This window comes from Rhinopithecus bieti, unplaced genomic scaffold, assembly GCF_001698545.2.
Source record: "Rhinopithecus bieti isolate Rb0 unplaced genomic scaffold, ASM169854v2 scaffold_33302, whole genome shotgun sequence".
Taxonomy (NCBI): domain Eukaryota; kingdom Metazoa; phylum Chordata; class Mammalia; order Primates; family Cercopithecidae; genus Rhinopithecus; species Rhinopithecus bieti.
In genome coordinates this window covers 1,036,763-1,052,464 of record NW_016814366.1, presented here as the reverse complement: position 1 = coordinate 1,052,464, position 15,702 = coordinate 1,036,763, and the positions used below count along the sequence as shown (strand labels likewise).

Here is a 15,702-nt window from a genome sequence, read left to right as displayed (position 1 = left end):
GCTGTAAGCAAGGCTACAAAATAGGATGCATTGCTACCTCAAATGAAATTGGAGTCTCGTTGCAGAAGAATTGCAGAGTGGAGGTCAAGATAGGTCATTAGCAGCCCTGCCACAATGAGATTTCTCCAATGTTGGTATCTGTAAATTTTTTTTTTCTGGGGTTGGTAAGTTACTCCAGAGAAAGCTCATCCAATTTGCCATCATTTAAATCTCCAAGGAACAAAGCTGTAGGAGATTCTTCTGATGTCCTCTGTCATATACCCACAGCATTAATTTAGTTGCAGAAGGCGTGGACTGGTTTGTGTAACTCACTTTGCTCTGACAAAGTGCAAAAGTAATTGTGGTTAATTTTGCACCACCCTAATACACACAGGCTGTGTGTGTTTTTGCTTTCCGCCCAGAGCATTGAGATGCCATCAAGCCTGCCAGGTCAGCATGAGAGTACAGCCTGGAAGTGTAAAGAAGTTAACACTCTCAGGGACCATCTTCATCCAATGGGGAATGGAAACTGAAGGATGAATGTTCCAGCCTCCTGCTCACTGGAGATGTGAACAACTGGAAGTTGGTCTGCGGGCTTCTCAGAGGCCGCTGGTGGAATTGAGCTTCAATTGCCCATAGCAGAAACCTTGGTAACACATAATTGTATTGGCTTTTCCTCCTTCCCTGCCTCACTCTGCTTGCTACCTCACTCTTGCTTCCTGGGACTGTGTCCTAAAAAAAATAATTGCACCGATGTCTTCACTTAGGCTTTGCTTTTGAAGAAACTCAGCCTAAGATAAATGGGGACCTCATTGTTTAAATTCTAGCTTAGGCAGGGTGGCATGGTGGCTCAAGCCTGTAATCCCAGTACTTTGGGAGGCTGAGGGAGGTGGATCACCTGAGGTCAGGAGTTCGAGATCAGCCTGGTCAACATGGTGAAACCCCCTCTCTACTAAGGCAGGAGGATCACTTGAGCCCAGGAGTTTGAGACAAGCCTGGGAAAGCAGTGGGACCCCACCTTTACAAAAGAAAATAACTGAGTGTGGTGGTGTGTGCCTGTAGTCCCAGCTACTTGAAAGGCTAAGGTGGGAGCATTGCTTGAGGCCAGGGGTTTGAGGCTGCAGTGAGCTGTGATTTCACCACTGTACACCAGACTGGGTGACAGAGCAAGACCCTGCCTCAAAAATAAATAAATAAACAAAAAATAAATGAATACATTCTAAGCTTAGGTCTTTATATCTCTTGTGCTCATTCAAAATATCAGTGTAACAGCTGGAAAATACTACATTGTCAACCACAGATAATTTTTTTTTTTTTGTTTTTTTTTTTTGAAGACGGAGTACTCCCACTCTGTCGCCCAGGCTAGGAGTGGGGCAGTTGGGCGCGATTTCTCGGCCTCACTTGCGCAGGCTCCGCCTCCCAGGTTCACCCATTCTCCTTGCCTCGGGCCTCCCGGGGTAGCTGGCACAGGGCGCCCGCCAACTCCGGCCCGGGCTTAGGTTGTTTGTTATTTAGGTAGGAGACGGGGTTTCCACCGTGCTAGGGGGACCAGGATGGTTTCTCGATCCTCCCTGACTCGTATCCCACCCCCGTCTCGGCCTCCCAAAGTGGCTGGGATTACCCAGCGTTGCGAGCCACACCACACGCCAGGCCACCGCACCCGGCCGATAATTTTTTTAAAAGGAATAACTCTTTGAATTCTTTATTACACTTCATATTATAGTTCACTGTCTGTGACTCTGTCAAATGTGGTTAAAAAATAGTATGAGATCAGTTCTCATCTCAAAGATGTATAGATGAGGTTTGAGCCAAGAATCTGTCATACCTAGCACAACTAGCAGGTGTTCTGAGAAGATAAGACTCTCATTTTCATGCCTGCATTTTCCTAAAACTTTCATAACTGATATTATAGAAAGTTTTGGGAAACATCATAGTCTGAAATTGATTCTACTATTAAAAATGGAATATTCAATTCTTATAGGTCCTTTTGTACTTGTTACATTGATACGATGAATTGCTTATACATCTCTCTCATTTTTCTTAGCACAGTCCCTGAAACATAATTCATAGTAGGCAGTTAATTCTTGCTGAATAAATCAAGGAATGGAATGAGAGTATATACTTGTTTCAGTTTTCTTATTTTGTAAAATAAGTTGAGAATAATGTGTTAACACACTTGAGGAAATTTTTGAGGACCTCAAATATTTATAAAATATTTCACACACTCTGAAGCAATATCTAAAGTTTATTATCAATATTATAATAATTCTGACACAGGAATTATATATCTGCAAATATATCTAAAATTTGCTATTCCTTTTTATACTTTAGATGAATTATGTGGTAATATTTTAAGAAATTAAAAGCAAATCACAAATCAGTCATTTAAAATAAAATCTTTAATATGAACTTATGTAATAGATTATTTTAATTTTGAACAAGAATAAAGTTGCCAAATTAGTTATCTGTGGGATTTAAAAACTTCAACAGAGAAAGAAAATAGGAGGTACTAGTGAGAAATACATTTTACGGTCCACATATTTATTGTATAATAAGCTATATTATATTCTAGTAACAGCAAATATAACATTATAATGATTTTGACATCTGGACTAGCTAGACATGGTCCCATAAATCCTATAGTTCTTAACAAAAAAAACCCATCAGTTAGCAAACTTATGCATCTAAGCTCAGTTTAATGCAACTTAATGAGACATTGAATTTTATGCAGCAAACCCCAGTTATCTATAGTGTGTGCCCTCCTGAGTACCCCAGGAAATAGAAGCAAAGAACTGAGGAACATCAGATCCTACTGGCCCATTTGGGTCTGAACTCTAGGAGAGAGCGAGGAGGAGGCAGGAGAGGAAGTGGTGGTTCTCTTTTGTCTGCTATTCTGGGAAGATGCCCAGTAGTTCTTAGCAAGGGTTCCACTTCCGCATTCTGTGTTGATTCATTTTTGTAAGGGCAGATGTACTGTGTTTAGTACCTCATGTCTAGGGTTGCTGTAACAAAGTACTGCAAATTTGGTGGCTTAAAACAAAGGAAATTTATTCCCTCACAGTTTTGGAGGCTAGAAGTCCGAATTCTGCAGGTGTCAGCAGGTTCACGCTTGAAGGTCACGCTTGAAGGGAATCCTTCCTTGCCTCTTCCAAGTTTCTACTGGTAGCTTACAGTCCTTGGAATTCCCTGGCTTGCAGATGCGTCACTCGAATCTCCGCCTCTGTCTTCACATGGCCTCCTCCCCTAGGTGGCTATGTCTCTCTTAAAAGAACAACAGTCATAAAGGATTTAGGGCCCACCCTAATTCAGTGTGACCTCACCTTAACTTAACTAATTACATCTGCAAAGACCCTGGTAAGCGCAGATTCATAGGTACCTGGGGTTAGAACTTCAACATATCTTTTATGGGGGACACAATTCAACCCACAAAATATATCATCCACATTTCTTTCCAAGGGTAGTAAACAGCACCACACTTTCTGTAAAGGCAAAGGGTATTGCTAGATTGTTTATAACCCTTACTTCTAACCAAAGTCTAGTTCTAAATTGCGTGTAGAAGATATACATAGGACATTTAAAGAGACTAAGGGATGTATGAAGTCAGATAGGCAAGTAATATAACAATAAATTCTAGAAGTCAGATATGTAAGTATTGAAATAGTAAATATTGAGATGACAAGAAGGCTTACTTTCCTTCTCTTTGATGGATGCACTAATTTAAGATGGAATGTGTAAGAACTGAATAAGCCTCTGCAAACAGTGGAATATTCCAAACATATTTTCACTGAGGACAGGCAGAATGGATACAGTGATGGGAAACAATGACTTAATATTGAGAAAAGTATAGGTGGGACACAATGTAATGAAAATGCATGCTGAACTTCCCTTCCACATTCTGAAAATGGATACAGCCACATTTGATTTCGCTTCAGCTATATCTACAGTTAAGCCATTTATTGGCTCTTGCAACTCTGGTAACTCTCTCAGCAATAAGATCAAATGCATAATATCTTGGTCCACTGAAGAAAAGGAAGAAGTCTATAAAAAAAGAGAGATAATTTATTGAATTAGCTTACAGAATATCTCAGATGTCTTCAGTTAGAAAACCTTGCCCTTGTTCCAACATAACATTCCAATGCAAACATGCTATTTAAAAAATTTAAACACCAGTTGCGGTGGCTAACGCCTGTAATCCCAGAACTCTGGGAAGCTGAGGTGGGAGGATTGCTTGAGGCCAGGAGTTTGACACTAGCCTGGTCAGCATAGTAAGACCATGCCTCCTCTATAATAAACAAACAAACAACACATTTATTAGTTTTTTTTTCCTACTTACGTTCTTGCTGGAAAACTGCATCAACTTTATTCTCTATTCCTGGAAAGGTACCTGATATGCTTTTGGGATAACCTGGTTCCATGAATTGTCTTTGGTTATCATATCTGGTAAAAACAAAATGTCACCAGATTTAACACCAATACAGAATACAACGAAAATATTTTTTAATTGTGTATAATTTACAAAGTCTCCTTACACATATTTCTTCATTCAGTTCTCACAATGCCTTGTTTACTAGTATTAAGAATGGTTAATTTCCCTACCTAAGGGTACACATTTATAAAACATATGGGTATCATTAATTCGAAAACAGGCTTGATGGCTGACACACTGTTATTTCCCAAAGTAAGCTTATATTTTCAAGGCTTTTACTTAATTGGTGTATAGCATAACTCCCTCTGCATGTGTATATATATAAATGTATATAATAGGTTCAACTTGGGAACCAAATTCTGCAGGCTATCTGGATAACATTTGCTTGCATATGTCTGAATTGAACTCATAAGTGAGAATTAGCCTAAATCTTTCTTTGTATCTCACCCTAGTGCTTTGTTAAGGATTTCTGTTTCATGATGCAGAATCCTCAATACTATTGCATAGAGATTTTAATGTTATAAAAATGAAAAATTTCAAAAGCCATGGTAACATCAATCATCCTGTAAAAACAATATATTCTCGGTAAAACCTACTAGAGACTACCTAGATTGTTTTAAACCTTCAAATGCTTGAAGGTTTGTAAGCAGTGTAGAGAAACACAGATTTCAACCTATAATTGAAAAAATAGTTTACATTACCTCCAGAATTGGTCATTTACAAAGAAGTATGTTTTACTTCTGTAGAAAACAGCTGCGTCAATTGCTTGGACACTGCTGGGGAAGCCATAGTTTGATATATCCCTGGGATAACCTTGCTGAATGTCATAGCCACTCACAGCCCAGTACTGGTTGCCTGTCAATGATTCAGGTTAAATGTTAAATAAGACATTTCCATTTTTGCAAAATAATATATATACCACTTCTTGGTCTTGCACATAGACATGAAAATTGAACAAATAGTCTTTAAAAGATGAAGATGATAAAGTTAAGTTCGGGGGGGCTGTGAGAAGCTTAACGGTTCCCCAGCGCCTATAAAAAATTAAAACTTCTGAGGAAGACATTCAAGGCCCCACAATTTGTGTGACTTTTATAGAGAAACCAAATTACAGCCTTGAGGAGTCTTAGAGAATTATATCTGGGATGAGGATGGAAGAATGCGAACGACAGTCTAGTGTGGTCTGATTTTGTTGGTGAGAAAACCGAGGGCTGAAAAGCAAGTAACCCACTCAGGTTCACGCAGTAGTTAGTGGTCCTGATGGGGCCCAACCCTAGGCTTCTGGCAAAAGCCTGCCCAGCTTAATGCTGTCATTAGCTCACCATGAACCTGGAAGGGATCACAAAGAAGTCCTGCCCCCTTCCTTCAGGCAGAATTAACATAAGATGAAAACTTTAGGAAGTTACCTTTGAATAGGAAAATGAGGTCCCTGTCAAAATCCTCATAAGCAGCCTGTATGCCAGTTGGAAGGGATGGCCAGAATAGAGAAATAAAATTCATTTCGACTCTTTGTAGCTGAGGATGCCTTCTCCAGAAGTACCTAACGGGACATAAGGGAACACACATGCACACACTTGCACGTAACAGTCTAAGTAGGCAGTTCCTGTGACTTTTAGGCTAGCGATGGTCCTTGCAGGATTGCTGGGAGAATATAACAATCTAACTACTGCAAAGTTCCTAGCACAGTGACCAGCATATGGCTAAGCTTTACGGTGATATTGTCCATCTGGAGAGTACATCACAGCTTTCAGAGGAGTTTATGGGAGGAGTGATCTTATTTGATTACATTTGGCATTGTCCTGCCTTGGACATTGAAAAATCTTACTTTGCAGTATCTTTCCTTATTGCTCCCACTAAATGCTGAGAACATATTGATAAAAGCAGCAGCACGTACACTCAGCCTGTGATTGCATACTCACAAAATAGCCAATGGACAAATAAAAAATTTTGCTCAGTTAGATGATTTGCTGCACAGCTAGCTAAGCGCAGGTTCCATTTACTTGACTGATTTTGGATGGAACTGAATGGTGCTTTAGTGTTTCAGCTCTGGGGTTCCCAAGCAACTGTAGCCCATGTCTGTTTACATCACCAAAGGCATCTGAATGTTTGTGAATGTTTTCGTGTTTTGTTTTTTTTCCTGGATGTTTTGAGTTACCCAGAAAATACTCGATTGCAAAAATTCAGTATAGACATAAATATGGTACAAATAGTCTTTAAAAGATGAAGATGATGAAGTTAAGCTCAGGGTCTATGATAATCCTAGTGGTGCCCCAGAGCCTATAAAAAATTTCAATGAGAAGCACAAGTGTAGAATTCAAGGAAAAGGTGACTAACGTGTGACCTAATTTGAATCCAGTTTTAAGGTGTATCAGTAAGAGGAATCAAAGGAAGAAATATTTCAATTTTATACTCGTCTTTAAAGAAAAGTATTTCTCCACGGAGTGTGGTGATAGCATCAAATGTCAATCTGGGGTCGCAGGATTTGGGTGGCTTTGTTCCAGTAGGTTGGATAGGGTACTTGAAGTTCTGAAAAAAAAAAAAAAAAAAAAAGAGTCTTTTTTATGAGCATAAGTCCAGTGTGACTCTTGAGTACATCAGAGACTTCTCAGAAAGGTGAAGGGTCTTCATGTGAGGGTAAGTGCTACAAGACTATCCCATAAAGTATTAAAGTAACTGTATATTTCATCCTTTTAAAGTTTTTGTTTCTTTAATAAGAGTAATGATGGTTTTCAGGGTGAGTTCCAGGTCAAACTGTGAAGTAAAGAAATTTGAATTCTATGCCCCTTCCTTCCCTTTTAATTCTAACTAATTCTTCTCTGACCTCTCAGTTTCTCTTTCTGCTTTTTTGGTTACACAGTATCTATTGCCTCTCTCCTCACCGAAATCCACTTTCAGGAAAGAACGATGTTAGTTTTTTACCCTATAGCATGCATCTAAGTCAAATTTTAGCAATATTTTTTCTGTAAGTATTGAATTTTCATGTGTTTTCTCACTGTGGAATGAAAGGCTATAATAATAGTTAAGATAAAAACACCAGTGAACAAAATAAGGGAGTGTTGTTAGGGTGGGCAGGAGGAAGTTGGGGAATAGAGGCAGTTAGGGTAGGCTCAACATTTCTGAAATAGCTACAATCACAAAAAAGTTCCCTGGTTGTGGCACCCTGGCATGCTTGCTTGATTTTATAGTGCTGTCCCACCAGAGAGGGAAAAGGGCTTTCCCCAATTTCACTCCACTCCATTCCACTCCATTCAATTACATTTCACTCCAATCCACTATTGCATTCCATTCCATTCGATTCTAATCCATTCCATTCCATTCCACGCTTTTTTAGAGAGCAGTAAATCCCTTATTGGTTTCTTGTCTTTATTCACAGCCAACTAGGGAACAGAAGGGCAAGCGTGAAGAGAGATGTAATGGTCTTATCCAGGCAATATGGCAAAAGGCCCCTATACTTATCCTTGAAATGTATCAGTAATGCCTTAAAAAAGTTTCTTTTTTCTCTCCATGCTCTACTACCATTCCTCTTCTTCTTCTTGAAAATGCCTTGCTTTGTTTATACACATTTTAAATTTACATAGACTTATATATTGTGTAATTTAATTAGTACATTGTGCAATATATCTCATTCTATTTCGTTTTCACAAAGTATGAAGTTTTAAAGACCCATCTGTACTGTTGCCACATGTGCATCTAGTACCATGCTTCTGACTGCTGCACATCACTTCATGGTGTGCAACTACCACAGTTTTTCTGTATAGTCTTCTCCTAATAGACCCCCAGATGGCTTCCAACTTCCACCACCACAAACAAGACTTCCGTGAACATCTTTGGCATGATTTGTACATGTTCCCTTATGGATCTATATGAGAATTTCTTTGATAGATACATCTAGGAGCAGGATTGCTGTAGGAAAAAGAATAGTCATGTCTTTTTAGAATATTTAAAACTGGGGCCAGGTGCAATGACTCCTGCCTGTAATCCCAGCATTTTGGGAGGCTGAGGTGGGCAGGTCACTCGAGGTCAGGAGTTCAAGACCAGCCTGGTCAATGTGGTGAAATCCCTTCTCTACTAAAAATATAAAAATTAGCCAAATGTGGTGGCAGGCATCTATAATCCCGGCTACTCGAGAGGCTGAGGCAGGAGAATCACTTGAACTTGGGAGGCAGAGGTTGCAGTGAGCCAAGATCATGCCACTGTACTCCAGCCTAGGCAACAGAGTAAGACTCCGTCAAAATAAATAAATAAATAAATAAATAAATAAATAAATAAATAAATAAATTGGTAATTTGGGAAGCCTAAAAAAGAAGAAAAAAAAAATTCCCACCATCCAAAGACAATAACTGGGAAGAACTGTAGTTCATTTCTTCTTAAACTTTTTTTTCTTTTAGGGCAGCAATAGAGGCTCAGCCCCTCACACCTTCTTTGTTAATGCTATATTACTGGGGAATTTCAGAGTTCAGTTTTATGGAAACTGCAGTAGTGCAAAGGAAGAGATATTCAGATCCTGGGAGTGTTCGCCTATTCCCAGGTCCCACCATGTACTACAACTCTCTTTAGAAGACCTTACCATAGATGGCCTGAATGCCATTGATGTCATCTTGTGGAAGTGAGTAGTTGCTGGTTTCCCTGAAAGCATAATTGGGATACATCAAGGCACCAGGGTCAAAGGAGTGAGCGAGCCCCAAAGAATGGCCAAATTCATGAGCGGCAACAAGAAACAAGTTGTAATCTGAAATTCAAACATGGGTGGTAAACAGCTCAGTGTGGATCCCAGGGTGGCAGAAACATGATCTCAATGAATGCAACCTCTAAGCCAAAACTGCTCGGGGAAATAGCCCTTCCCACGGCTGTCTTTTTCATCTTTCTTTCAGATACCTGAGAAAGTGGACATTGAGAAGAATCAAGATAGTAGTCATAGTCGGGAACTAGGTGAGTACGGACTTCTTATAAACTCTTAGAACCCAGAAAAGTTGCATTTATTCCAATTCTCGTATTTTACAAATGTGCATCTTAGATTTGGAGAAGTGATGGCAGAGTCATCATGACTTTGGGAACCCTTCTTCTCTTGCATTCCCACATTCACCATCTCCAGTGTCCCAGACCCTCAGTCTCATGAGTTGAGTCCTTGTGAACAAGTAGTTAGAAGAGAAGCCAGCCCATCAGTGGAGCAGCCTCAGATGGAGGGCTGGCTCATGTTGGCTCCCTCATCACCCACCCCTTAGCACCAACTCTTCTCTGTTTCTGAGCTTTCTAAGATGCTGTAGGAATTCTCTACTGAAGAGAGACAAATCCTACCGCTTATTGCTCTCTTTCTACATGTTTTAACTTCCACAAGCATAGTGCTGTTCACAACTGGGAACTTAAAACCTTCCCAGGATCCCACTTCTTATGAAATAAAGCCCAACCTCTTTTGTCTGGCATTCAAGACCTCCTCCATTTGTCTCCAGCAGATATTTGAGTGCTTGCCTTTTGATGTGAATCCTTCAGTCCCGCCAGTCTATATGCTGCCTCACAAACACACTGATGCGTTTTTGTACATGCCTGCTTTTTTCAAAAAGCATAATTGTAGAGTACCTACCACATACTAGGCAATCTAAAGTTATGTAATCCTCATAACATTTTTCTGAAGTTTTATTAGCAATATTTTTATAGTAAAGTGACTGATGCCCATAGATTTTGAATAGCTTGTACTTCATCTTGCAACTAGTAAGTGACAGATTGGGGTCAAACCAAGGTATAATGGCAAGATCCATGCTCTTACTACAATGTTCAACTTCCTGTTGATAATTAGCCTGCTAAAATTCTACCCATGCTCTAAGAATTGTTTCTTATCACATCCTTTTTAAATTATGCATTCATGAGTGCATTTCAGAAAAATATCTTTGAATGCCTGGAATACCGTGAAAGGAACTGTGGGCAATTTGTTGTGGTTCTCTGCTCTACATGGAGTATGTAGTCTAGAAGAGGAGAGATGTGTGCAAACAACTTGAAAGCACACAATGAGTGATGACAGAGAAGGAGATACAAAAGCTGTCAGAATTCTGCAGAGGAAGTTCTCATTTCCAGCACAAGGCAAGATAGAAGGTGGCCTTTGACATATATAGCATGTTAAGATGAGAGAGATTTTAAAAGATGGTGCTTGGGGCATGGGAAGAGTATTTCAGGGAGAGGAAGCAATTCAAGCAAATGTGAGGAAAATGAAAAGCATAGGGTGTGACCTAGAAACAGTGAATGTACAATGTGGGTATTAGCCCAATGTGAATGGTATATGTGAAATAAGAAGACAAACCAAGAAAGAGAAAGATGAACAATCACCAAGAGCCTTCAATACCAAGGGGAGGTATTTGGACCTTATTTGTTGCAGAATATGTAAACATTGAAACTTTTAAGCATGAGAGTGATGTGATCCAAGATGGGCTTTCCAAAAACAAACCCTGCTGCAATGGTAGGAAAAATTAGAGGGAGCACAGACTGGAGATGGAGAGTCCAGTTAGGAATCTAGATCATTCATTCAGGTAAGAGGTAATGAACATCTGAACTAGTGAGGAGGGCAATAGTAACGTAGAGGAGCCGAGGGTTATTACCTATCTTTGGCTACACACAGCTCCTAACATGTGGACTTAGGTAGAATAGACCCTCGTAACATACCCATGTTGAGAAAATGGCAGGAGGAACAGGTGCCAAGCAAAGGTAAAAGGTGCCTTTCTGATTATTTTCTGAAAGTGCTCTCTGGCATATTGTTACGCCATGTTCTGGGAAGTATCACACAGTCTGGATATACCTGTACTCAGCCTCATTTCTTCCCTTCATGCAGCCCAGTCCTTCTTAATAGGAGCCTTCTCCTGAAACGAGTGACTTGCTGCACAGAAGCATACCACTGAAAAAAAGCTCCAAGAAGATGAACTAACTAGATGAGAGGGAAGGTGGCTGCTCTTTTCTGAATAGACTGATTTCTAAATGAATTTCCAAAAAATGGAAAAATAGGCTCTTTTCAAACATCACTAAATTTGGGAATATTAAAATAAAGATATATCCTAAAGCAGGATCTGTAAAGAACCAGATAGTAAATAATTTAGGCTTTGTGAGCCAAATGATCTATGTCGCAATTACTCAGCTTGCCATTGTAGAGTGAAAGCAGCCATGGATGATATATAAACAAATAAATGTGGCCCTGTTTCAATAAAATTTTATTTATACAGACAGGGGCCAGGCAGGATTTGGCCATAGTCTGTAGTTTTCTGATCTCTGCCCTAAGAAGTAAGGTCAGTAATCAGATTCAGCATGTCTTTTTCTTTCTTTCTTTTGTTTTCTAAAGCCAAATTGAATTAGTATAGTGAGGTAGCAACAATTTCAAATGATCATTTTTTGTGAGTTTGAAATATTATGTTACCTTTATTGCGTGTGTGTGTGTGTGTATTCTAATCTGTAAAAGGTTAATTCAGAAGCTGTGTGTGGACATAATCTTGATTAACTTACTTGTGGAGTTTGTGGTCCATGTTTCTTCGGCATCAAAATGAGCATCTCCTCCAATGCCTTGGCCTGGCTGAAAGGCATGAGCAAGGATTCCATTGGGTCCATCAAATGGAGAATTGTCACCATGATCTGAAACCAGAACATTTGTATTAGATCCTTGCCAAGTTTCAGGTTAGCCAAAGAAAGCAAAACTGAGCGTGACTGCTTTGCACCTACCTCTTTGGAAAAAAGCAATGTTGATATCTGCCTCTCCCTGTGAAATCCTGGTGAAGGTGAGAGGTGACACCTTACTCCAGACTTCAAAGGCTTTCTTAATAGCTCCTTCTACATCAGTCTCTGACAGCTGCGGTGTATAGTTTAGAATCCTTCAAAATGAGAGGATGTATGAAGAGTTAAATTTTATTTAGAACAGTAGTCCATCAATGGATGAGTTGTTCTGTTTTGCAGTGAGTTGCATCATGGTGTGCTCTCACTGGAGAGGATAAGGAGGGAGTGCAGGTCTCAGGGTGGAGGACAGATGTGGGTTCTGAACAAGTTAATACATGTCTTTAAACCTCAGTTTCTTATTCATAAAATGAGGATACTAATATAGTATCCCTCTCATAGGGCTGCTGTGGGGATTAAATACATATAAAGCATTTAGTTCATTACTTGTAAAATAGTAATATTCCACAGTATTAGATAGTATTATTATTATTAAGATGTATGAAAGGAGGGACTTGACTCTCTCCAGTAATGATTAAGCCTTTGTTGGGTCCTAAAGTAAGTGCTTAGAGAGACAGCCTAACATTGCTGTAGTCCTCTTTAGATTGTTGGAGAAGGAAGACTAAAATGGGAAGCTTTGGAGTGGAAAGAATCCATGGTATCTCAACATTTTCATTCCCATATTCATTCATTATTCATACTCTACAAAGGCAGGGATATTTATCTACTTGTTCCTAGTGTATCCCAAGAACAGTGTCTGTCATATAAAAGCCCAGTCCATACTGGATGAATGAGCGTATCCTGAAACCCTAGAAATATCACCTGTAGGTCAAATTAGTGTGTTTCCACTTGGGGTTTCCTGGGGTTAACATAAAATCACCAGTGTCAGGCACTCCACAGCGAGGCTTTTTCATCATGTCCAGAGTTTCCTCATTTGGCTTCCCCGTCACATTCAACCCAAAAAATCGTTGCATTTCTTTAAGCTTTTCAACAATCATACTAGTGCCATTCTTCCTTGTAGACTGATACTGGTTGCTTGGTAATTGGTAGAACTTTTCCAGGTAGTCCTGGACAAAGACAAGCACATAAGGGTCTTGCTGTGAAAGTACTTCCAGTTCTCTGGTCATTTTGCAACCCTTTCTAAGTTACTACAGAGGTCTAATAACCTGGGAGCCACCCGAACAATAACACAAACTAATTCGTAGGCTGGCTTTGAGAGAACAATGCTTTTTAGAAAGAACAGTTTCTCCACTCAGTGCTCCAGTTAACGGTTATGCATTAAAAAAGTGCCATATCAGGGATGAGGATCACATCACACAGGTAAAGTGCTACTCTACAGTCAGGAGACTGTCTTCTTGTTTTTATAAAAAACTTAGAACTAACATTAATTGACTTCTCTTGAGGTATTTGTTGCATCAATGCAGTCCCTCTTTTTTATCCTCTTCATTACTGTAGAAAAGGCTTAATTATTCTTGTGAACAAATGGAAGTACAGAGAATTAAGGAATTTTCCAAGTGATGATTCAGATTTTAACTCACCATGTTGCCTCTCAAATAAGAACTGATAATTTCAAAATAATTCCAAATATCTTTTTGGGGAACAGCAATATCATTGATATTAGCATTTTATTCACCAAAGTAACTCTTTGGAAGTGTTAAATTAAGTTTAGTCAAAATCCAAAAAGTTTAGCCTAAAAATTATCTATTTTAAGTTTGGCTTAAAAGTTTCTTCATACATAGTGAACTGTAACCTAACTAGACCTCATGCTGCCTGTGAACACCTAGCACCTTGTCAGGGTCTTAGTCCATTTTCTGTTGCTATAACAGAATATGTGAAGCTGGGTAACTTAGACATAAAAGGGGCTTATTTTCTCTTGCAATTCTGGAGTCTGGGAAGTCCAAGATCAGGTGGCTGCATCTGGTTGGCTTCTGAGATGGCCTTGTGCTGTGTCATAACATGGCAGAGAAATGAAAGGGGAGCAAGCATATGTGAAAAGGGGCAAAACACAAAGGGCAGCCCCTCCTTATAATACCCATTCTGTTAATAGCTAATCTAGTTCTGCAAGAGCCAGAACCCACTCCAGCAAGAATTAACCCAGTCCCACCAGAGTGTCATTAATCTTTCTTAATGACCTAAGTACTTCTTAAAGGACTCACTGTCACACGGGCTACTCAGTCTTTAACACATAAATTCAAGGGACACATGCTGACCACAGCAGTAGGTGACACTGACCAGATCACACACTTTGGAATTAGATACGCTTGGGTTCAAATCTTAACTCTGCCATGAATTAACTGTGAGCACTTGGACACATTATTTATCTGATTTAAGATATTTTTGTCTCTGAAATGAAAATAATAATGCTCCAATAAGGTTCTTGTGAGTATTAAATGAGATATTTGTGAAACATGTAGCAGTTGCCTTGCATAGAATAAGCACTCAATGAATTTTACATTAACCCAGGGGTTACAATTACCATTGTAAGAGATAACCTCTTAATAATAATAATAATAATAATAATAATAATAATATTTTCCCCAAACTGTAATGCTAAGAAAACTGTGCATGAGAGATTTGTGGCAGAATTCCCTTGTGTTTCTTAAAAATTCGGCTTCACTTTCGCGTTGTGAAACAATGGAAAAAAACTATTGGTTCTGGTTTTATAATGCTTCCAAGAGTTTATCAACAGTTCGTAATCTGGTGCTGGGAAATATGATTATACTATGTACTGATTTCTAGTTCATTATAATCTGCCATCCTCACATTATTTTCTATATCTAGAATTTTTGGCAGCAAAGAAAATGCCTGTGTGGAAGCATCAGACATATAGTAACTTGATTGCAGATATCCTGGAAGGAAAACCTTAGGTAAATGAGAAAGAAAATAATATCATTTTATAAATAAAATCATTTCTTCTACAAAAGTTTCCCAGCTAGAGGTAACTCTACAGCAGTATTTTCCCAGTCTTTAAGGAATTCAGCTTGTTTTCACGTCCAGCTTTTAAAAGGCCTAGTCCCTACCAGCTTGGAACCCTCCAAATCACTAAAAGGAGGTGTTCAACCTCAAACTAATCACCCAAATAATTTCTTTCAGGCTGTTTTAATTAGCAAGAGAAAACAACCCACACTATTTCCTAATAATCAGCAAATCAACCATCACCTAACTGATAGTTCATTTACCTGAACAATTTTTGTATTTTCCTCTTTAGAAGATACAGGAAAGGCCTTGGAAATCTGCACATGGAGTAAGAGCAGAAATGGAAGCGTCTTCAGGGAGAACATGATATTCTCTTCAAATTCTACCCCTCCTGGCTTTCTTTCTGCCCCTCTGGGTAGGGCCCTTCCCTGGCGAGCACCTTGACGTTCACAGCATCATGTGTCACAGCTCTCTTGCAGTCCTCTTTAAAGCCATGTCTTAAACAATTGCTGTATCAGGAATGTGAAGCAACATAGGTTAATTACACTCTGACAGTTTTGAAATTTTATGATGTGATTTAGTACCCCAAAATGGGGGAGTCTTTCAACAGTCTTTCAAAACTCCAACTTTCTACTCTTTGCTTTTGGGTGTTTTAGTTATTTCCTTTTACAAAATTGGTCGAGAAAAAGGAAGAGGGGACTAATCCT

The 15,702-nt window shown here is 39.2% G+C and overlaps 1 protein-coding gene across 1 annotated transcript; it reads right to left on the bottom strand.

Annotated features, from left to right (window-relative positions):
- Positions 1-2,360: 2,360 nt before the first annotated feature.
- Positions 2,361-15,459, bottom strand: MMP8 (matrix metallopeptidase 8). Its single transcript, XM_017850094.1, has 10 exons — positions 15,259-15,459; positions 12,902-13,146; positions 12,092-12,240; positions 11,879-12,004; positions 8,965-9,131; positions 6,813-6,928; positions 5,809-5,942; positions 5,107-5,260; positions 4,313-4,416; positions 2,361-4,017 (listed from the first exon to the last, which is right to left on the bottom strand). Exons 1-10 carry the CDS (start codon positions 15,358-15,360, stop codon positions 3,908-3,910), a joined length of 1,407 nt encoding a protein of 468 aa, XP_017705583.1. The 5' UTR covers positions 15,361-15,459; the 3' UTR covers positions 2,361-3,907.
- Positions 15,460-15,702: the final 243 nt, after the last annotated feature.